Source organism: Lacerta agilis, chromosome 17 (genome assembly GCF_009819535.1).
Source record: "Lacerta agilis isolate rLacAgi1 chromosome 17, rLacAgi1.pri, whole genome shotgun sequence".
Taxonomy (NCBI): Eukaryota; Metazoa; Chordata; class Lepidosauria; order Squamata; family Lacertidae; genus Lacerta; species Lacerta agilis.
Window position 1 is genome coordinate 30,905,414 of NC_046328.1, and position 23,300 is coordinate 30,928,713.

At 49.2% G+C, this 23,300-nt stretch overlaps 1 protein-coding gene across 1 annotated transcript; it reads left to right on the forward strand.

Annotated features, from left to right (window-relative positions):
* The first annotated feature begins 812 nt into the window (after nucleotides 1-812).
* On the forward strand, nucleotides 813-22,935 carry SCAMP3 (secretory carrier membrane protein 3). The gene is made up of 9 exons (XM_033174160.1): nucleotides 813-946; nucleotides 8,014-8,091; nucleotides 8,656-8,790; nucleotides 10,764-10,884; nucleotides 13,225-13,353; nucleotides 14,739-14,898; nucleotides 15,935-16,036; nucleotides 19,947-20,064; nucleotides 22,602-22,935. The coding sequence occupies exons 1-9, from the start codon at nucleotides 890-892 to the stop codon at nucleotides 22,746-22,748; spliced, it is 1,047 nt and encodes a 348-aa protein (XP_033030051.1). The 5' UTR covers nucleotides 813-889; the 3' UTR covers nucleotides 22,749-22,935.
* The last annotated feature ends 365 nt before the right edge of the window (nucleotides 22,936-23,300 follow it).

The window sequence follows — 23,300 nt, forward strand, 5'->3', positions numbered from 1 at the left end:
TTTTGCTGGGGTACGGACTGATTCCATTGAATGCCTGCAAATTCAGATTGCTCACTTAAAGTAGATCTGGTGCTCTTACAGGACAACGCTCCCCACAACACACACACATATACGTGCACCAAACTTTGTGCATTAAAATTAATTCTTAATAAGCAGCTGGCATTGTACAGTTGCCCTACAAAAATTTGTGCAAGAAATCAGAAAGAATGCTCAACAAATCGGTCACCTGGAGGCCATCACTGATCTAAGTAGCCATGTCTGGAAACTTAGGCTGGGCCTATGTCATACACTTAAAGCACACGGCTTCCCCTGGAAAAACCTGGGAACTACAGTTCCCAGAGCTACAATTCCCAGCATCCTTAACAAACTACAATTCCCATGATTTTGTGGAGGTGCCATGTGCTTTACACGCAACGTGTGTAGTGCACGGAATCTGTTGTTGGACTCCCACCAGCACGGCCAATGGCTATGGATGATGGGCGTTGTAATCCAGCAACTACAGCTCCTATCACGCCTAGCCGCCGGCGTTTCTGGCTGGGGCTGATGGGAGTTGGAGTCCATCAGCCCCTGGAGGACTCCATGTTGCCTAACCCCTGGTGCGGAGCATGACTGATATCCTTTTCGTTGCACTTCAGCCCCCAGCATGCCCTGCGCCCAGTACCTTCCAAGCTCAAGCTCTGCCTCGGGTAGAGAACTACATCTCCCATCATCCCCGCGCGGGGCATCTCCCTTTCGGCTCCACTTCCCCGTTTCCTCTCAGTCACGTGCGTAGGAATCCCCTCCCTCTCTGCGGGTGACGCTCAGAACCTTGGCAGCCAATGGGCGTTGAGCATCGCAGGCGAGGCGACGCAGTCGAACGCTCGGCGGAGGGAGGGCAGGACGGGCAGGCATGGCCCTGAACGGCGGGGGAAACCCCTTCGAGGGGGAGACGGGGAATCCCTTCCAGGTGCGTCTGTCGGGCGCGCGGGGGCGGCGGCGGCGGGGGGGGCGCGGTTTCCCCTCCCCCGGGGTGATGATGCCCATTCCGGGGTAAAAGGGGCTCTTTACCCGGATACGGATCGGGGACTCGGGGACAAGGCTGTCCCTTGGGGCGTTGAACTCGTTGACACCCTGCCCATTGTCTTTACGTGGGTGGGTCCTCGTAGCTTACCTACCCCCAGTCCCTCTGGGGGTGAGCAGAGGGGTTTTAACCTCCCACTACCCTCCCGTGGTAAATCCGAAGTTGGGAGTAAGTCGGGCGCCTTCTTGGCTCTCCGCTGTTGGGTTTGCTTTTGCCCCTGGTGCTGCGATTGCGGGGTGCCGGCCTCTCTCCCATCCCCAACCACCACCACCCCCCCACTTATAATAAACCAAGGCAGGGGTGCCCACTTGAATATAATATTGGAGGGGCAGGTAAGCCCCTCCCCACATAATCGATCACAAGACGCGGCACACGCATACTATTTGAATGGTAATGCCTATCGACTTGGTGGGGGCGCGCGGGTGGCCTCGCCCCCTCAAATATTTTATTGGGGAGAGGCGTAAGGGACCTCGGGCCCCTAGGACTTGGCTCCTTATGAACCAACGTCTGCTGCTTCCCCCCCATACCGACTCTTCAGAAGCGACTCTTCCTCCTGGCGACTGTTGGCAGAGCAAGAGCGAGATGTCAGTAAATTGTTGTTGTCGTTTGCTGCTGCTTTGAATCTGGTGGTCAATGGATCCTTTGTAGCCGAGCCTGTAGGGCAGGCTTAATTTTTAAATTACCCTTTATTAGTGGAATGAGGGCCTCTCTCTCCACTCCCGTCTCATCAGTTGGGGTAAGAAACACTTGATCTGGCTGGATTTGGCCCCCCGTTGCTGTCTCCATATCTGTTTAGTCAACCATACTATTCTAGAACGCTGCAGTGTTTGTGCCTGCACTACCTTAAAAATAAATTTAAAATCCTCAGGAATAACTGGAGGCTGCCTGTTACGGAGCTAACCGAACCCTAGAATAACTGAGGGGCTATACACATACAGTTACTTCTTCAAATGGTATTTCCCATGGTGCCTTCGTTTATCTCCACCTCCTGAGAATTGCTGCATTCTGTCCCATCTCTGGATTAAATGAATCTAGTTGCTAGCCCAGCCCAGATCTCTTTGGATAATTGGCCGCTTCACTTCATTCTAATTGCCTCTTCCACGGCTGTGAAACTCTTAAGGTTTGGCCTAGTTCACTGCGTCACTTATCTCTCCTAAAGATAACCAGGATCTGAGGTGGGGTAATCTGTTGCCAACTCGATATTTACCCAGGGTTATCAACCTTGGGATTTTTTCATATGAGATCCCAAGCACATGGTTCCTTCCAAGTTGCAGGCCTGTTGTTGACTTACCTTCTCAAGTGTGGTAATTTTTAAATTGTCAAATAGTGTCTTCTCCAGGCCGGGAAATATTTCCTGTTGTCTACTTGCCCCTTCCACTGCTTTTTAGGCCCAACCCAACTTTTCTAAGTGAAATGGGTTGCCTAAGCTCCATAGGCAATGAGTAACTGCTTGGGTCAATATTTATTCTTTGGTCAAAAGAGAGAGGTGTGAACAGTGCTTGGAGGTCTTGCTTTCCACAAGCCTTTCTCTCAAGCCTCTGTGTGGGTGCTATCTGTGGGTGCTCAGAGGTACTCTTGCCCAGTGTTAGAAACTCAGATATATAACCTAGGCACCAAATAGCTCCTTAAACCAAGGGTGGTTGTTGTTGTTTAGTCGTGTCTGACTCTTCGTGACCCCATGGACCAGAGCAGGCCAGGCACTCCTGTCTTCCACTGCCTCCCGCAGTTTGGTCATACTCATGTTGGTAGATTCGAGAACACTGTCCAACCATCTCGTCCTCTGTCGTCCCAGCTTCTCCTTGTGCCCTCCATCTTTCCCAACATCAGGGTCTTTTCCAGGGAGTCTTCTCTTCTCATGAGGTGGCCAAAGTATTGGAGCCTCAGCTTCAGGATCTGTCCTTCCAGTGAGCACTGAGGGCTGATTTCCTTCAGAATGGATAGGTTTGATCTTCTTGCAGTCCATGGGACTCTCAAGAGTCTCCTCCAGCTTCAAACCAAGGGTACAGTCGTCAAAGCAGAAGGTCTAGTTGCCATTTTGGGGCAAGACAGCTCTAAAGTCTTATCTTTCAAATGACGGACTGGCTGTGATTGATGATCAGTTAAACATCTGGCTAGTTCGGATGGCAACCTTGAGCTCGGTTAAGAGCTTAGAGAACTGAAAGAAGAAAAGCCACTTGACCCAGGGACAGTCCACATGTATATTGGCTTATTTCGACCTCTTTTTCTTAATGGCGACATGGGCCATTCATAACCTTGGGATATTCTTCACAGACATGACCAGGGCAGTAGGGTGGGGTAAGTGAAGAGAAGTGGCAACAATTCACTAGAACGTCACTCGCTGTTCCTGCTCCGGCTGGCACAGAAATAAGCATTTTGGTTCCAGAAATGATTTCTGATTGTGCAGGAAAAAAATATAACTGACAGAATTCTACAGGATCGGGTGTTAACGTGTGGGGAAATAGTCCAGATCCAAGGATCCCCAGATGGCGGAGATGTCAGGTGCCCTCCTGGCCCCCAGGCACCCTCACTTGGTCGCAAGTGGCCAATAGCTGGGTGCAAAATGCGCCTGGCTAATTTTGAACACTGCGCACTAGCCGAGGTCTCCCGCACTAAGGTCCTGAAGGCGGCCCTGTTTAGGGAAGCTTTTAATGTTTGATGGACTACTGTATTTTAACACAGTGGTACCTCGGGTTACAAACGCTTCAGGTGACGGACTCCGCTAACCCGGAAGTAGTACCTTGGCTAAGAACTTTACCTCAGGATGAGAACAGAAATTGCGGCGGCAGTGGGAGCCCCATTAACTAAAGTGGTACCTCAGGTTAAGAACAGACCTCCGGAACGAATTAAGTTCTTAACCAGAGGTACCACTGTATTTTGTTGGAAGCTGCCCAGAGTGGTTGGGGAAACCCAGCCAGATGGGCGGGGTATAAATAAATTATTATTATTATTATTATTTGTCCCAGAAGGCATCTGGTTGTAGAATCATAGAATTGGGAAGAGGCCTCAAGGGACCTCTAGTCCTGCAATGCAAGGAATCACGGCTAAAGGATCCTTGCAAGATGGCCTGCCAAGAAACCTCCAATGAAGGGGCGTCTATTCCACTGGTTGGCCTCTGTGAGAATAGGATTGTGCTGGCCCCAAGGGTTTGTCCATGAAGCGAGGTCCAAGTCCAGTCCTGGGTCTAGGGGTCCAAAGGAGGTCAATCCGGCGGGGAGCAAGGCAGGGAGCAGGTCAAGGTCCAAGGCAGGTTCAGGCACAAGGTTGCAGGTTGAGCACACGCTTGCAACTAAGTTGCTCACGCAACTTGGGCTGGGTCTGGCTGGCTTTTATCTGGCCCTATGCTTAGGGCGGTCCCGATCCTCCGGAGACTCGCCTCTCCTCCGGGCCTGGAGGCGAGCACTCCTCCTGCAGACACTTAACTCCCTTCGCCTCTCTGCCCTGAGCCTCTGTAGCTCAGGAGAGGCTGGTGGGTTACTGGACCCAGGGGATGCCTCAGCTTCCTCTGAAGAGGCTGGGAGTGGAGCACCTGCAGGCAATGGGTCCTCCCTCCCATCAGGAGCCAGAGCAGACTCTGCTGATGCCTGCACCTGGGGATCCAGCACAGGTGGGGATCCTTCAGGCTCAAGCCCTGGCCCCGGCTCAGCTGGTTCTGGAGGCGGGGAATCCTGTGCAGGCTGGGATCCCTCAGGTTCAGCATCAGAGTCTGACTCCCAGGCCATCACAAGGATGTTGCATTGGTGAGCAATTAGGCTCGATCTGGCAAAGCTGTTGACAGAGGCAGAGAGTTCAAGCTTTCTCCTCCACATCCTGCCCATCGCAGGAAGCCATGCGAGAGCTGAGCCACCCTCCTCAGGCTCCGAAGGCAAGCTTCAAATCAAAACAAGTAGCTTTAGAGCGCTCCCATTTCAACCCTCCTTTCCCACAAGGTTTCCCCCCACTGCAGAGTTACAGTAACAGCGACTGGCCAGCATATCAGTGATTAAAACACAGGGCCTGCTTTGCGAAATCAGGCCCCATCTGCTTCAACATCCTGTTTCCAACAACAGCTGGCCAGAAGCTTCCAGAAAGCCAACAAGCGGGGGGGGGAGCACACCCTCCCTCCCCCACCCTCCCAACACACAGAGCATTCGGAGGTAGACTGCCTCAGAAGATGGGGGCTCCATTCAGCTGCTGTCACAGCGAACAGCAAACAGATATTAGGACTGAAAGTGCTGGCATATTTTGAAAGTGTTGGCATACACAACGGCAGCGTACAAGGGAATCCTTAAAACATCACAAACATTTAAGATTATGAAATTCAAAGTGAATGAATCGTATTAATTCTCTGAGAACGCTGGGTGAAGCAGAAACGGTTTCTGCAGAATTGCAGGTGCCTGTCTGTTTTCAACAGGAAAGAGCCTTCCAGAGAACTGACAGGGGGTTTCCTGGGATGATCATGGGGGTCATATCCATGCCACACATTCAAAGCATTCCCCTCACCCCCTTGCTTTATGTGGAATTGGCAGGGCACAAGGTGGCTCCCTTTTGCCACCTTGGCATCCAGCGGATTTGTGCCACGAAGCACGAGGCGATTAGACAAATTGGCAGAGGATAACTTTTCCAATGGTTACTAGTCCCTAGGGCTGGGCGATGTCAGATACTGTCGGAGTTCCAACCAGGGTGGATAAAAACCAATGATTAAAAATAAAATAAAAAAAGATTTTTTTTATTTAAATTGGATTTTTTTTTAATTGGATTTTTTAAATATAAATCGGATTTTTTGATTTAAATCGGATTTTTTTTAAATAAAATGCTTTTTGGGGAAAATATATTACCATCCAAAGGTTATTCAATCATGAAATAAAGATTAGTTTTTTAATTATGTAGAATAAGGCTGTATATGTTTAATTTTTTGGTAAATAAGTTCCATTAATCCATTCACAATGCCATTTATGCTCTTCCAGAGGTTTTTGTAAGATTATTGGGCAGTTTCTCTGCCTACAAGATATTATCACAGATGCTTGGTTTACTTTTGCAGTTCTCAAAACTGAATTTGACTCAGCAGAGATCACATGCCTCTTCTTCACAGCAAAAATGTTATAACATGAACAGAGTTGAGAAAAAGACCTTAATCCTATTGTTCTACAAACCTATGATACAGAATCAACCCCTTCAGTGTTAAGTTTCAAGAAGTTCAGTGAATAGAATAGAAACAATATTTTTCTGATTGTTTGAAGTGGAATGGATCTAATAAATCTATTTAAATTGTTATTGTTAAGGTAATGATTATTTTTCTCCTTCCTAAGTACAACAGAAATGTCCAAATATGAATGATTAACCTATTGAACTGTGGATAAAAAAACTAATATGAGAAGTTGTTATTCTAAAAATCTTCATCTACTTGCATATTAAAGTTATACCAGCAAGAATTAGTCTTTATGTAGAAAACTGTGATTTAAATCAAGCCTTACTGACTAGTGATTTAAATCGTGATTTAAATCAGTTTGATTTAAATCAAATCCACCCTGGTTCCAACCATAAACAATGCTGACTAGCAATCCAGTGGCATGATAATAATAAGAAGAAACATCACGATGTATCACCAGCCAGACATCACTATCTGGAGATACACTTTCACCCCACTGCCTTGCGAGGAGGGACAACACAGCTTGTTTGCGCTGCTCAGCTGGGAGGGGAGCATTAAACTGTGGGTCCTGCATTTTGCACCTGGCTATCAGTCACCTACTGGGACGCGGGTGGTGCTGTGTGTTAAACCACAGAGCCTAGGCTAGGGCTTGCTGATCAGAAGGTCGGGAGTTCGAATCCCCGCGATGGGGTGAGCTCCCGTTGCTCGGTCCCAGCTCCTGCCAACCTAGCAGTTCTAAAGCACACCAAAAAGTGCAAGTAGATAAATAGGTACCACTCCGGCGGGAAGGTAAACGGCGTTTCCATGTGCTGCTCTGGTTCGCCAGAAGCGGCTTTGTCATGCTGGCCACATGACCCGGAAGCTGTACGCCGGCTCCCTTGGCCAGTAACGCGAGATGAGCGCTGCAACCCCAGAGTCATCCACGACTGGACCTAATGGTCAGGGGTCCCTTTACCTTTTATCAGTCACCTGCGACCAAGTGAGGATGCCTGGGTGCCAGGATGGCACCTGACATCTCCACCATCTGGAGGTGCATAACATTCCCAGTCTGGGTTCCCCAGTAACAGCCGTTCAGAGGCCTGTTGCCTTAGATGCTGCAGCCAGACTGCTGACTGGGAGTGGCCTCCGAGACCATATTACACCGGTCCTTAAAGACCTACATTGGCTCCCAGTACGTTTCTGAGCACAATTCAGAGTGTTGGTGAGGACCTTTAAAGCCCTAAATGGCCTCGGCCCAGTATACCTGAAGAAGCATCTCCACCCCCATCATCCAGCCTGGATACTGAGGTCCAGCTCCGAAGGTCTTCTGGCGGTTCCCTCCCTGCGAGAAGTGAAGTTACAGGGAACCAGCCAGAGGGCCTTCTCGGTAGTGGCGCCCGCCCTGTGGAATGCCCTCCCATCGGATGTCAAGGAAATAAACAACTATCTGACTTTTAGAAGACATCTGAAGGCAGCCCTGTTTAGGGAAGCTTTTAATATTTGATGAATTATTGTATATTACGGTAATATTTTGCTGGAAGCTGCCCAGAGTGGCTGGGGAAACCCAGCCAGATGGGCGGGGTATAAATTTATGATGATGATGATGATGACTAAGTCTAGGAGCCATTGAGAGCCATTTCCCAACTTTGGGTCTTTGGGTGTTGTTGGACTACAATTTCCATCATGGCGCAGTGACCAGGGATTATGGGAATTGTAGTCCACCAATATCTGGGGATCCAAAGTCGGGGAAGGCTAGTCTACCGTATCAGAGACAGCCTCCGGAGGTGGCTGCCATCGCGACATCTACACCAGTTCTCGAATCTAAACGCAACTTCTTTTGTCTTCTCAGGACCCCGCCATCGTACAGCACAGGCCGATGTCGGATTATGCCACCTTGGATGTCTACAACCCTTTTGACAACACAGCGGTAGGAGCGTTACACCAATTTCGCTGTTGCTTCTTTTTGTAGGGGGAACGAAAGTTCTCCGAGGCCCAGTTTGCAGCTAGGCTGAGATTGCACTCGGCGTATGGGGTGCTGAGGGGAAACTCTCTAGAACTGGTGTGCTTGTGAGAGAAATTGCCGTGTCTCTCTTTACATGGGCGCATGGTGGCTGGGGTTCTGTTGAGGCTGGCAGGGCAGCATGTAGGGAGACCGAAAGCATGTTAAATTACGGAACTCCCTGCCACAGGAAGCCGTGATGGCCACCGTCTCGGACAGCTTTAAGAGAGGATGAGGCAATGAGGATGAAGGGAAGGCTGCCAGTAGCCTAACTAGCCATGACGGCTATGCTCTGTCTTCACGGTTGGAGGCAGGAATGCTTCTGAATCCAAAGTTGCTGGGCACCGCAGGCTTGTGTTCGAATCCTGCTTGAGAGTTTTCCATTGGGGCATCTGGTTGGCCACTGTGAGAACAGGATGCTGTGCTAGATGGGTCATTGGCCTGATCCAGCAACCAGGCGCATCTTATGTTCTCACGTTCTCCCCTCTGCAGCAGCTGCCCCCTCCCTACGATGCCCCTCCTTCGGCTTCACCGGCCCCCCCTGCAGCACCGCCAGCTCCTGCCTTGCAGCCCGCCAAGAAGCCAAGCCCCACCGAGCCCAAGAACTACGGCTCCTACGGCACGCAGGTAAGGGGGAAGTGCCTGCGTTTAAACGCTCCTGGGTTCGAGACTATAAATCCAGGATGGTCACCTTTTTATTTTACTTTCTTATTTCCGTTTCTCAAATCCTCCAAAACAGCTTTTGTTTCCTGCACGGTGGGCGAGTTCAGGCGATGCGATTTGTTTCATCGCTGCATTGCTTTTATGACGGAAATAACAAGAGAGGAATCTTCAGGACTAGCAGCTTGTAATTGTGTGGGTTTAAAAAAAAGAAATGAAACCGGTATTCTTATAATGCTGCTTTCTGAGGCCGTTGCCACTTTCTGTGATGACGTGGTGTTGCGCCGGCCGAGGCTTTCTTAACCGGAATGACGGTTCTCGGAAGCTTGGCTTCTTTTAACGCAGATCTTTGTTGACTAACTGGAAAACTTCGTTTATAAAGATGCCCAGATTTGATGAAGTGAAGGGCCAACCAAAGGGCCAACCAAGGTTGTAGAGGTTTTTTAGGGTTGGAGTTGTTGAGGTTTTTTTTAGCATTTTACCCCAGGAAATAAACTGCCACAGGGGCTGGATTAAACCAACCAGAGGGCCGGATTAGGCCCCTGAAATGGACTTTAGACATGCCTGGTTTACGTCGAGCAGAATGCTGCTTTTACAAACCGTATAGAAAAGGAAGCGAACGAGCGGAGAAAGAGAAACCCAGTTGCTTTCACTTCTCAGAAGACTCAGCAGAGTGGGACTTAACTCTGAGACATATCAGACCTCTCTCCCTGTGACACTCCCAAACCACTTCCCTTAAAGAAACAGCGCACTGTTTGCATAGATGGGTTACACTGCACCTCCTTTGTCCGATTAGAGACCTTCTGATGTACCACAGGCAGGAATAGTTTTCTCATTTTCCCTTTGGAGCAGTAGTTTAAGGCTCTTTTACCAGGACTGCCTTTCTGTACATCGAGGCTTTGCAGTTACAGTGGTTACCTTGGTCCTCAAACTTAAAAAAATCCGTTCTGGAAGTCTGTTCCCTCTCAGTGACACCATTGATATGTTTGTCCGATTGACAGTTTTGTTTTTCAATGCTTTTGAATGTTCATATAACCAAATTTGTGTTATTGGCTGGAGTGTTTGTGTTTTAAAATAATTTAGTAGTGATGTACCGTGGTACCTTGGTTCTCAAACTTAATCCGTTCCGGAAGTCCGTTCCAAAACCAAAGCGTTCCAAAACCAAGGCACGCTTTCCCACAGAAAGTAATGCAAAAAAGGGTTAATCCGTTCCAGACTTTTAAAAACAACCCCTAAAACAGCAATTTAGCATGAATTTTACTATCTAACGAGACCATTTGATCCACAAAACGAAAGCAACAATCCATCTCTGTGCTATAAAATAAATAAAACAGTATTGTAGATGGTAATAGTTAAAATTATTATTTTTTCTTACCTGCACTGATGTTAGTCATTGTTTGGATGGGGGGCTTTTATCCATTTACGCAGTCACACAATCAATCAATCAATCAATCAGTAGCTGAACTGGGATCCACACAGTCAAAAAACAAATTAACTGAAAAAGCCTTAAAAAACACACACACACACACACAAAATAAATAGCAAAAACAAAAGCACCAAATTAAGTGGCATAAAAATTTAAATAATAATAATAATAATAATTAATAAATCGGATGAAAAATATACATAGGGAGGAACTGTCCCTCCTCCTCCTCTCCAGTGTGGTGTAGTGGTTAAGAGTGGTGGATTTGTAATCTGGGGAACCGGGTTCGCTTCTCCACTCCTCCACATGCAGCTGCTGGGTGACCTTGGGCTAGTCACACTTCTTGAAGTCTCTCAGCCCCGCTCACCTCACAGAGTATTTGTTGTGGGGGAGGAAGGGAAAGGAGAATGTGAGCCGCTTTGAGACTCCTTCGGGTAGTGAAAAGCGGGATATCAAATCCAAACTCTTCTTCTTCTCCTCCTCCTCCGTCTGATTTTTCCTCTTGCTCTCCCCCTAGGAGTCGACTGCGGCCGCCGCGGCAGAACTGTTGAAACGGCAAGAGGAACTGAACCGCAAAGCTGAGGAGCTGGACCGGCGGGAGCGAGAACTGCAGAACGCTGCTCTGAGTGGCGGAGCAGGTATAGCCCACCCTGGCAGTGAGCGATCTGGGGCCGCGGTGCCAAAGACCACAACTGTTTCCTGGAGCAGGGTCTGTCTCAGAGTTGCCCAGTCGGCACGAAAGGGGAGCTTTTTAGCCACTGCAAAGGAAATCTTCTCGCCCTTTGGGCCGGGTTGGAGCCAGTCAGAGTGAAAGGAGGGGAGTCAGCCTCTGAGGATGGGCTCCAGGGGTCACTCTGGAGAAAAAAAGGAGGTTGTTTTGTAGGCTGCAAAGCAAAGTGTTTAGGAACACCGAAACCACAAGGTGCTTCGGTTTCAAGAGAACGACATGCGAGTTCTGTTATGTACAATGGAAAAAGTCTACTTTTTCGTGTATAACACGCCCCCTCTTTTTTTGTGACTCCCAATTGAGAAAATGGGGGGGGGATTGCCCAGAGTTGTTGAGCTTTTTTGGGGGGGGGGGTTTGCCAAAAATTGTGGGGCTGAGACAGCCGATCGCACGGATCGCTCCCCGACAGCAAACGGCAGTCGCCCGCCCAATTGCCGCAGCAGCCAATAATAGCCTGTGGAACTTGCCGCAACAACAAATCACCCGCCGAAACGCCGCTGACAATCTTCGGCTCGCGGCAGCTACCGATCACCTGTCCAACCTCTTCACTATCCACGTATAAGACGACCCCAATTTTTAAGCTTAGTTTTTGAAGAAGAAAACCCTAGTCTTATAAATGGAAAAAATACAGTAAGTTACTCTGAAAAAAAATATATTGGAGCGCTCCGAATCATTTGCCCCCATGTAGGTGCGCAGAAAATAGTAGATCTACTTCAGGGGTGGCCAACTCCCAAGAGACTACGATCTACTCACAGAGTTAAAAACTGGCAGTGATCCACCCCCTTTTTGGGGGTTCAGGTCAAAGTTGTTGATCTTTTCTTAAGAAGGAGGAAGGCCCATTGGGGGGGGGAGTTGGGTCAAAGTTGTTGAGTTTTTTTCAGGGAGGAGGTAAAATGTTGAGCTTTTTTTAGGGGAGCCACAGTTGTTCAGCTTCTTTCGGGGGGGGAAGCCAATGATCTACCAGTGATCTACCGCAGACGTCCAGTGATCTACCTGTTGAACATGCCTGATCTAGTTGATCTGCATGGTGGAGATCTGCATGGATCACTGCGATGTATTATCTAGCTGACCCAGCCGCGCCCTGCTGCGTCTGATTTTGTGTAATGGGAGGGGTTCTGTCGGCTCCCCGTCCTCGGCTCCTCCTGCATGAGAAGCGGCCGCGCCTCAGCCTCCCTGTGTGGGAACGGGCAGAGCTCCGTAGGGGAGGCAGAGAGGGAAGCTCAGCCTGGACTCCGCAGGGGGAGGTGGGTGGGGAGGAGAAGGGGAAGCGGCTTCTGCCTCCGCCGCCCACTGGGCCTATCCTGCCCTCTCAGCCTGGTCCCCCACCGGCCCCGGCCCCTTCCCGCCCCTCCAGCCCAGCGCCGGAGGTTCTTTTGTCTGCACAGGTTCTGTGACACTGCCGGGCAATCCGCCTTTCTATTGTATGGTGTTGGAGCCTTCAGTGCTTTTGCTGGTGACGTGTAATAGGGGCGCCAATTTTGGGGGGGCGTTTGTTCTTTATTTTAGGTATGTCAGGTGTGGTTTTGTAAAAAATTAATTATCCCATGTTATTCCCTGCTGGTCATGGAATGCTGTGTCCTAATTTGATGCTATTTGGTCCAGCGGTTACGGAGCAAGTTGGTAACCGCCGCGCACGCAATGGGAACATTTATATATATATCTGTCAGGAAACCCCCCTCCCCATGACAGGTAGCATCCTGGGAGAGCTTGCAGTACAGGGGACCACCCCCTTTGTTCACCAGTTCGTCACCCCCCTCCTCTGCAGGAAGCGACCGTTCCTCCAGTGGGGAGGGGGAGTTAGAGGCAGGAAGTCGGCGCAGGGGCTGTGAAGAGATCGCAGTGCCTGAGCACCAAGGGGGAAGCGGGGAACAGGGACAGTTTCTCGCGCCCCGAGTTCGCAGACAGGAAAGACGTGGAAGGGGGAGGCGGGGGTTCAGGATCCCGCGCCTCTTTTGCTGGACAAAGAACCGGAAGGGTTCATTCCTGGACTCTGCAGAGGGATGAGATGGACGTTTGAACTTTTGCTCCACTGTAAATATCTGCACAATAAAGAACTTAGTTTTAGAAGTTCTGCGTTTGGCTGATTTCTCATGAGCAACCACTGAACGTCCTGACAATATATATATAGATTATTGCATAATCTTAGAGGGGGCTTGGCTGTGAGTATCATGACAGGACCCTCAATTTGCCACTGCCTCTCTCCAAGATGCATGCTTGCCTCACTCTTGTTTCTCTGCTTTTGGATTCGCAGCCCATCAGAACAACTGGCCGCCGTTGCCTTCCTTCTGTCCCGTGAAGCCGTGTTTCTATCAGGATATCCCTGTGGAGATTCCCGTGGACTCCCAGAAGACGGTCACGACTATGTACTACCTCTGGATGGGTAAGCCCTTGAGCCACAGCACAGCGGCAGAGGAGTCCCATGTCCTGCAGGCAGAAGGTTGAGTCCCCAGCAGCAGCTACAGGGAGGACTTAGAGCAGGTAGTCTTAATCCTGCTGGATCAAGCCAAAGGCCCATCATTGTTCAGCGTCCTCTTTCTCACAGCGGCCAGCCAGGTGCTTATGGACAGCCCAGGAAGGGGACCTGAGGGCAACAACAACTCTCCCCGCTTGAGGTTCACGGCAACTGGCAGCTCAGAGCCACGCTGTCTCTGTCAGCGCAGGGAGAACGTAGATAAACTAGCCTAAGGCCACTGTGTCAATGGGGATCCTCCTCACATGCTTTAGTTACTTTGCAGCTTCAAAACAGGAAACAAACAGCCACCTGAAGAAGCGTTCTGTGTGCCCTGCAAGCTTGCACACACACACACTCACTCACGGCATAATTACAAATTAACTAGGAAACACAAGCCACATCATTTTTTTATTTTTGGTGTGCTTTTAAAGGCTTCTTGGTGTTTTCACTGAATAGGGGTACCAATTTGTTTTCTTTAAATACAGTGGTGCCTCGCAAGACGAAAATAATTCGTTCTGCAAGTACTGCCGTATAGCAAATTTTTCGTCTTGCAAAACACCAACGGGAAAATAGCGGTTTGACGGGAATTTTTTTTTTCGTCTTGCGAGGCAAGCCCATAGGAAAATTTGTCTTGCGAGACAGCCTTTCACTAGCGAATGCCTTTTGTCTAGCGAGTTTTTCGTCTAGTGAGGCATTCGTCTAGCGGGGCACCACTGTATTTATATTTATTGTGGGGTGTTTTTTTTTTTTAAGTTGCGTATCATTTCAAATTTATCCTCTGTGCTGCCTTGGGTTGTGCACTGTGGGAGAAAGGCAGGATAGTAAAGAAACCCAAGCCACAAATAAATAAATGAGCAGCCTTTTGAGGGCAGATTGCGCAGCTGAATTAAAAAGAATGGTTAGCAGCCTTTTTCAGCAGGGGGTCCAGTCCACCGTCCCTCAGACCTTGTGGGGGGGGGGACTATATTTTGAAGGGGGAAAAAAGAACAAATTCCTATGCCCCACAAATAACCCAGAGATGCATTTTAAATAAAAGGACACATTTTACTCATGTAAAAACACGCTGATTCCTGGACCATCCGCAGGCTGGATTGAGAAGGCGATTGGGCAATGGGGCACATCCGGCCCACGGGCCTTAGGTTGCCTACCCCTGGTCTTAACTCTGTACAGGGCGGGGGGGGGGCACAGCTGCGTCCCGATAGAGGGCTTTAGCTCCCCCCCCCCGGTAGCTGCAGTTTTGGGGGCCGCCTTTGCCCCTCTCTCTCCACTTCCTCGAGATCCGCTAATCCACGCCGCCTTTCCCGTCCCCACAGCCAGCATTGTGACCCTCTTCTTCAACTTCCTGGCTTCCCTGGCCTTTTTCTGCGTGGATTCTGCGGGCGGCTCAGGCTTTGGCCTCTCAATCCTCTGGGCCTTGATCTTCACGCCCTGCTCCTTCCTCTGCTGGTATCGGCCCATGTACAAGGCCTTCAGGTACGGCGGGAAAAAGGGTGTGCGGCTGTGAGGCCCGATGCTGTCATGGAGCGGGGTAACTTGACGGCAGGCAAATTGGGCAGGGGTATTTTGGGAGTTGGTTTCTGCTGCCTAAGGCATGAGGGAAGCTTTGGCCCCACCCGAACGGTCCTGGGCTCACGACTCCCTTCATTCCCAGCCAGCATAGTCAGGGGAACGCCACATTTTGAAGAGCAAAAACAAGGATGCCACGACGACTCTCATTTTTAAATACCTCTACTATAAAGGTAAAGGGACCCCTGACCATTAGGTCCAGTTGTGTCTGACTCTGGGATTGCGGCGCTCATCTCGCTTTACTGGCCGAGGCAGCCGGTGTACTGCTCTGGGGTCATGTGGCCAGCATGACTAAGCCGCTTCTGGCGAACCAGAGCAGTGCACGGAAACGCCGTTTACCTTCCCACTGGAGTGGTACCTATTTATCTACTTGCACTTTGACGCGCTTTCGAACGAGCAACGGGAGCTCACCCCATCGTGGGGATTCGAACTGCCAACCTTCTGATCGGCAAGCCCTAGGCTCTGTGGTTTAACCCACAGCGCCACCCACTTCCCTTACCTCTACTATATGTAGGCTATAGAAGCTGTGATCTGTTGCTGAGGGGAGGCAGGAGAAAAGAAGAAAGCAAGTCTTCACCCACCAGTTATGTCTATGTCTCATCCAGAAGTTATAGCCAGAGACAATTTGGCAAATATAAAAATAAAAAAAACCACCCGGACAGAATTTTTACCCCTGCAAAAGAGGATGTGTCCTGGAAAAAGAGGACACATGGCAACCGTGCTCAGCAACATTTGAAGGGTCACCAATTCCCCATTCTTGTGGATAAGAGTTTTATATGGATAGAGTGTTTTTTACTGTCTGATTTTTATGTATGACTGTTGTGAACCACTCTGGCATTTATTTATTTCAGTGGAACAGCAGTATGTAAATATTCTTATAAATAGAGACAACCCTTTTAATGGCAAGAGGGCCTAACGCTTCCTTTCTCTCCTTCTCTTTCAGGAGTGACAGCTCTTTCAACTTCTTTGTCTTCTTCTTCATTTTCTTTGCGCAAGATGTGGTGTACGTTCTCCAGGCCATTGGCATCCCAGGCTGGGGGTTCAGGTAAAGGCGCCCTGTTCTTCGCTGTCTCTGTGGCCTGCAGTATTGCCACTTTAATTTATTACCTAAGGTCCCAGGGTAAGCTAAAACAATTGAAGCACTTACGTTGAAAACAGCCTAAATCAACTGGCGATCACAGAAATAAGGCCGGTCCTGGAAATATATGTCTCGGGCGTGAAAAGACCAGGGATATAAAGGAGACGCACCTTCAGCACTCACCAAAAGCTGTACAGGTGAAACTCAAAAAATTAGAATATTGTGGAGAAGTCCATTTATGTAAGCAATTGTTTTCATTAGCTGTTGCTGTTGTTCAGTCGTTCAGTCGTGTCCGACTCTTCGTGACCCCATGGACCAGAGCACGCCAGGCACGCCTATCTTTCACTGCCTCCTGCAGTTTGGCCAAACTCACGTTAGTAGCTTCGAGAACACTGTCCAACCATCTCATCCTCTGTCGTCCCCTTCTCCTTGTGCCCTCCATCTTTCCCAACAACAGGGTCTTTTCTATGGAGTCTTCTTCAGGATCTGTCCTTCTAGTGAGCACTCAGGGCTGATTTCTTTAAGGATGGATAAGTTTGATCTTCTTGCAGTCCATGGGACTCTCAAGAGTCTCCTTCAGCACCACAATTCAAAAGCATCAATTCTTCGGCGATCAGCCTTCTTTATGGTCCAGCTCTCACTTCCATACATCGCTACTGGGAAAACCATAGCTTTAACTATACGGACCTTTGTCATTAGCTACTGGAGTTTAATATATGAGATAGACTCATGACATGCAAAGCGAGATATGTCAAGCCTTTGTTTGTTATAATTGTGATGATTATGGCATGAAGCTGATGAAAACCCCAAAGTTGAAATTGTGAATTTGGGGTTTTCATCAGCCGCACTCCATAATCATCACAATTATAACAAATAAAGGCTTGACATATCTCGCTTTGCATGTCATGAGTCTATCTCATATATTAGTTTCACCTTTTAAGTTGAATTTCTGAAAGAAGTGAACCTTTCCACAATATTTTGATTTTTCGAGTTTCACCTGTATAATGAAGGTGCCAGGTTGCGTCTCTGTGGGGAGGGAGTTTCATAGCTTAGGGGCAGGGCCACAGGTTCTCCCCACAGCCGAGGAGGGCGTCTTCTCTCTTAAAAAAATAATATCAATTTTATTAAAGGTTTTCAACTGAATATACCATGAAATTCAAACTAAGCTAAAAAGAATAATAGAAAACAATATATAAAACAGGGGAAAAAACACCAAAGAGAAAAAGAAAGATACATTAATAATAATTCTCATATGATCCTCAGACAGCCGTTCTTTGGTTGTCGAACTTAATGCATTCCGGGAGTCCATTTGACTCCCAAAACGGTTCAAAAACCTAAGGCGCAGCTTCTGATTGGCTGCAGGAGCTTTCTGCACTCAATTGGAAGCTGCATCCGATGTTCAGCTTCCAAAAAACATTCGCAAACTGGAACACTCGCTTCCAGCCAGGTTTGTGGCATTCGGGAGCCAAAACGTCCGAGTACCAAGGTGTTCGACAACCAAAGTACAACTGTATAACGCAAAATTATAAATATATCTGTGCGGTCCTCAGTTACCATTTTATCTTAATCTTCACACATACAGAGAGCAGAATTCTCCCACCTGGGAGAGCTTCCATTTCCTCAGCCTCCCACCCTGAGAAAACCCACTCTGACTGGCCTCTCACAGGCCCCTTCCTCGTCTTTCTGTCAGCTCAGAAGGGCGCCTTCTCAAAGCCTGGTTGAGCCAGCTTCAGGAAGGAGGCACAAGGGCCCTGACAGGGTCCTGTCTCCTTTCCAAAACCGGACAAGCATTTTCCGGGCTTTGGGAAGTAGGCGGGGCTCTAGGACCCTGCTAGAGCCACACGACTCCTTCCCAAAATCCCGCTTTAAGCTGGTACAGGGAGGGCGTCAAATGTTGGCCTCACGCAGGGCAGCCATATTGCCATGGTCCGCCCCTGCCGCCACAGAGAAGGCCCTCTCCTGGGCTGCCACCACCACCCAAGATTTTGAGGGCAGCGGAAGAACCAAGAGGGTCACTTGTGCTGATCTTAACACCCAAGGGGGTCTGTAGGGAAGGAGGCGGCTTTTCATGCAGGGCGTTTGTGTTTTTTTTAAGCCGGAACTTACCGGAACTCTGTTCCAGCCATTGAGCGCCATTGCCATTCAAAGGGGACGAGGGAAGGTGTTCACTGTCAGTTCGGGCACCTCTTTTTCTAGAAAAACAGCACTGCTTTTGGGTATTTGGGAACCCCAAGCTTTGCAGCAGAATGAAATGTGGGTGGGGGGGGACCCTAATGGAGCTGGGGAACAGCCCAGCAACAAAGGCTGAGGAAACTCTGGGCCCCATAATTCTGACTGAATGGGGAGCGAACACAAAAGTGGGTGAGGCAGGGAATGGGGTTGCTCAATCAATCAAATGTAGAATTACAGTCAACTGACCATGGAAGAAGTGCAGACGTTTAAAAAATGGGGGGGGGGGAATACCACAGCCTTCGAAGAGCGAAGGTGAGAAATTAGGAGCTGTCTTAGCGGGTGTAAAATATGTTACACCCTGTCAGGGAACTGTCCCCGGCGCAGCGCAAGGTGGTGGAAGGGCTCTTGGGATGCTACAGAGAGCCCTGGTCCCACCTGACCAGCAGTATCTCCTCTGGCAGCAGAGGGAGCAGTGAGGCTTCCAGCGGGGAGGGGCATGGGTTTCAGGGGGTGGTGGGTCGAGGCTCTGAGGATGCCGGAGAGACCCAGCACTCCCCTAGCCCAAGGGGTGATGAAGGAGGCACGCAATTTCCGTTGCCCCAAAGGCGTGGAGGGGTGAAACGAAAGGATGGGAGGCGGGGTTTCCGTATACCGAAGCTCTTTTGTTGGGGTCAGAACCGGAAGGGGCCATTCCCGGATTCTGACGACGCTCGATACAGACATGAACTTGTTAGCTCTGCACTGTACATAGTTTGCACAACAAAACTCTTAAAGGAAACTTGGAGTTTTGCCTGCTTACTCATGAGCAACGAACAGAGGACCTTACACACCCCTTTCATCTATCACCACCTGTTTCATAATAGATAATAGATTAGAGCCTCTCAAGGAAGGAGTTCAATAGCGTCTTTAGGGATGGACCAGGAAACTGGCTCCTAAGGGGATAAATTTAGCGTTCTCAACCCCTTTCTTAATGTGCACGATAGGGAAAACACGTGAGGGACTGTTTCAAGCTCTTAAGTGTTCGCAAAGGCGACACTGATATTTGAAGGGAAGTTTAGCAACTCTGCCATCTGGGGCCTTTGCAGGGAAAGTGTTAAAATGTGCCGGCCAAGCAGAATTCACGGAATGGAAGCGGCCCATGCTTTCCTGGGGCGATTCTTATTTATTTAGACATTTCATATACTGCTCAATTGCAGAGTTCTCTTAAGCAATGTACAAGGAGCGCAATACAACAAAACCAAAAATCGGTCCAAACTGTAAAACTGGAATTCAATTGAAATGCCTGCTGGATTTTATTTTATTTTTAATTAACAAAAAAAAAAAATGATTGATTGATTGTATTTGTATACCACTTCTATCTTCCAATGACCTCAAGGTAGTGTATGTGGTCCTCCTCCTCCTCCTCCTCCTCCCTGTTTCATCCTCGCAACGACCCTGTGAGGTAGGGTTAGGCTAAGAGATGGTGACCGGCCCCCTTCTTTAAACTCTTATTCTTTGTTTTTAAAATGGTTTGCAAGTTGCTTTGTGCGAGAGAGGAGGGGCGGAAATCCAGGGATATAAATAATAATTACACTTTGTGGCTGCTTTTAGGGGAGACTTTCTTTATGCCTAAAATTGCTGCGTTACACACAGTTATCAATTGCCGCCCCCTTGCTCACGGGCACTGATCCTTCTCTCTCTCTCCGCTCCCCACCCCCAACTGCAGTGGTTGGATCGTCAGCCTCACAGCGCTGAAGCTGAACACTGGGGTGGCCATTCTCATGATGTTGGTGGCCACACTCTTCACGGTCGTCGCCGGACTCGGCATCATCATGCTGAAGCGGGTAAGTATGGTGGCAGCTACAGGTTGCTTGAGCTCCCGGTCCTGTTTTTCCTTCATTCCTTCTTTACGTGGCATAGATGGCCATAGATTCCTTGTGGTTTCGTGGCCACATTTGCACCACATTCCAGAAGCGGCTTAGGCATGCTGGCCACATGACCCAGAAGCTGTACGCCGGCTCCCTCGGCCAGTAACACAAGATGAGCGTCGCAACCCCAGAGTCGTCCGCGACTGGACCTAATGGTCAGGGGTCCCTTTACCTTACAGAACACCAATACCTCAAGGGCCGCCTCTTTCCATATGAATCTACCTGGACCCTGAGATCTTTTGAGGCCCTCCTTTGTGTGCCTCCTCCTCGAGAGGTCCGGAGGGTGGCAACACGAGAACGGGGCCTTCTCTGCAGTGGCTCCCCGTCTCTGGAATGCTCTCCCCAGAGAAGTTCGCCTTCATTATACACCTTTAGGCGCCAGGCAAAAACATTCCTTTTTAACCAGGCCTTTGGTTGATCCGATTTACATACTATGCCCTTTTTTGTGGGGGGGGGGGAGGGGGCTATTGGGTTGCTGCTTTTATTTCTATTATGTATTTTGTGGTTTTATATCTTGATTTTATTCAGTGAACCCCCCTGAGACCCCCAGGTATAGGGTAGTATATAAATTCAATAAATAACAACAACAACAACAACAACAATAATAATAATGACGTTTAAAGCACCATGATACAATAACAGCCACAGCTTCCCCCAAAGAATTCTGGGAGCCGCAATTTGTTAAGGGTGCTGTGAGCCGTCAATCGAGCTCCCTCTTCTCCTCCCACAGCCACAGTTCCCAGTGTGGTTTGACAATCGATACCTCTTCCCAGGGAACTCCCAATTTTTTTAAAAAATAAGGGGGGTGGTGTTATGGTTTGCTTTCACCCTGCTGTGAATTTTCCCACACTATTTTTTTAAATTATTGTTATTGTAGCTCCGTCGGTAGAGCATGAGACTTCATCTCAGGGCCGTGGGTTCGAGCCCCATGTTGGGCAGAAGGATTCCTGCATTCCAGGGGGTTGGACTAGATGACCCTCGCGTTCCCACCTGACGCTACAATTCTATGAATTGTAGCTATTGTAGTACAGGCGACTCTCCACTTAACTCAGGGATTATATGATGGGTCCTCAATCCCAAAGTGGGATTGGAGGATTATTATTATTATTATTATTATTATTATTATTATTATTATTTCAATTTATATGCCACCCTTTATCAACAGATATCGGGGCACTGTGCAACACGAAAAACACATTACAAAGCATAGTAAAAACATAGTAAAAAGCATACTGACAGTAAAATAGTAAATAATAATCGTATATAGTAAAATAATAGTAAAATAATCATCATCGTAACAGTCCCGTCCCCCCCCCAAATTTACAGGCAATAGATTAGGGGCAAGCTACAAATAATAAAATTATTTTTATTATGTAACTAGCTGACCCGGCCATGTGTTGCTGTGGCTTAGTGTGTTAAATTGAAAAGAAAGGAAAGGGAAGGTGATGTTTTGAAGTTGTACAATATCATTGTCGTCCACTGGAGGGCGCTATTTTTGCATAAAGTCACGTTTTTACCTGTGAAAGGTGTGCTATATGTACAATGTAAGCACATACAAACACTCCCATACGGCCATGGAACATTGTGTCCAAATTTCAACGGAATCGGTCAAGCGGTTACGGAGAAAGGCGATCGGTCACAAACATCCACCTTTTACATTTATAGATAGATAGATAGCCATAGGCCTGGGTAAAGAGGAATGTTTTTGCCTGGTGTCTAAATACATTTTTTCTTAAAAAACCAAACAAACCATCATCATAAAATACAAAGTAATGAAAACAAACTATCTGAGAACAACCATTAAAACACGTCAGAATACGTTCAGAACCAGCAAGTAGCGTGCAGTGTGCCCTGACAGAGTCCTAGTGATCAGTCCTGTCCGCACCTTAATTTTCAAAGGCCCTGTCTGAGCAGGAAGATCTGAGCCTGCCGGATAACAAGGAAGGATCTAGTCCGGCCTCTCTCGGGAGGGAATTCCACAATAATGGGGGCAGCCACAGAAAAGGCTCTCTGCACCCACTCTCTCTCGGGTCACCACCAACCCCACCTCTGAGGTTGATGGGACGGAGAGAAGGTGCTCACCTGAGGATCTTAGCACCTGTGCAGGTAGAATGGTAGAGTTGGAAAGGGACCCTGAGGGATATGTAGTCCAACCCCCTGCAATGCGGGAATCCTGCCCGCAGCCATCCCGGGGTGGGCATGGAGGGAGTTAACGTCCGTCACCCGGCTGGCACCATCTAGGGCAGGCATAGGCAAACTCTGGCCCTCCAGATGTTTGGGACTACAGTTCCCATCCTCCCTGACCACTGGTCCTGTTAGCTAGGGATGATGGGAATTGTAGTCCCAAACATCTGGAGGGCCGGAGTTTGCCTATGACCAATCTCGGGCTTTTTATAGGACACAGCCAGCACTTTGAACAACCAGCGCCGTCTCCGGTCAATCTCTCCCCACAGATCCACTCTCTCTACCGCCGCACGGGCGCCAGCTTCCAGAAAGCCCAGGAGGAGTTTGCCGCCGGCGTCTTCTCCAACCAAGCGGTCCGCACGGCGGCCGCCAACGCAGCGACCGGGGCGGCGAGCAACGCTTTCCGGCCTTCGTAAAGGCGTGCGTGTGTGTGTGTGCGCACGCGCATGTGTTAGAAATCTGCCGCCGCTCTTCCTCTTCCGGCCCCTTCCCAACCGGGGTGGGGGCAGCTTTGACCGACAAGCCGAGTTGCACTTTCTCTCTGTCTCTCTCTCCCTCCCTCCATCCTCGGAAGTCCTTCCTGTGTGTGCTGATTTTAGAAGGCTGTGCTCTCCTTGCTCCACCTCTGTCCTTTCATTCCCCACCCACACCCCACCCCGGCACCACCACCACCACCCAGCATGGAATCGGCAGCACCGCCTCACCTCCCGCAATTCCAACCGTTCTGCGAGATCGCCTCGGCACCGGAGATCGCAGCAGGGGACCTCTCTGCCTTTCCTCCCAAGGCTGCGGGGAGGATGGAGGCCTTGCTTAGGAGCGACTCTTCATTTGCTGGAGCCTCTTCACGTGCCCCCACCCCTCCTCCTTCAGCTTAGCCCAGGTGGGGTGAGGCGGGGGCACTTCCCCGACTTCCCCAAGTTTCTCCCTTTGAGCTGCAACCGTGGGCTGCCGGATCCTCGCAATCTCCC

Coding starts and splice junctions, on each gene's coding strand:
- SCAMP3 (XM_033174160.1), top strand. CDS start 890: ATGGCCCTGAACGGCGGGGGAAACCCCTTCGAGGGGGAGACGGGGAAT. Junction 8,791..10,763: donor ACGGCTCCTACGGCACGCAG/GTAAGGGGGAAG, acceptor CTCTCCCCCTAG/GAGTCGACTGCGGCCGCCGC. Junction 13,354..14,738: donor TATGTACTACCTCTGGATGG/GTAAGCCCTTGA, acceptor CCGTCCCCACAG/CCAGCATTGTGACCCTCTTC.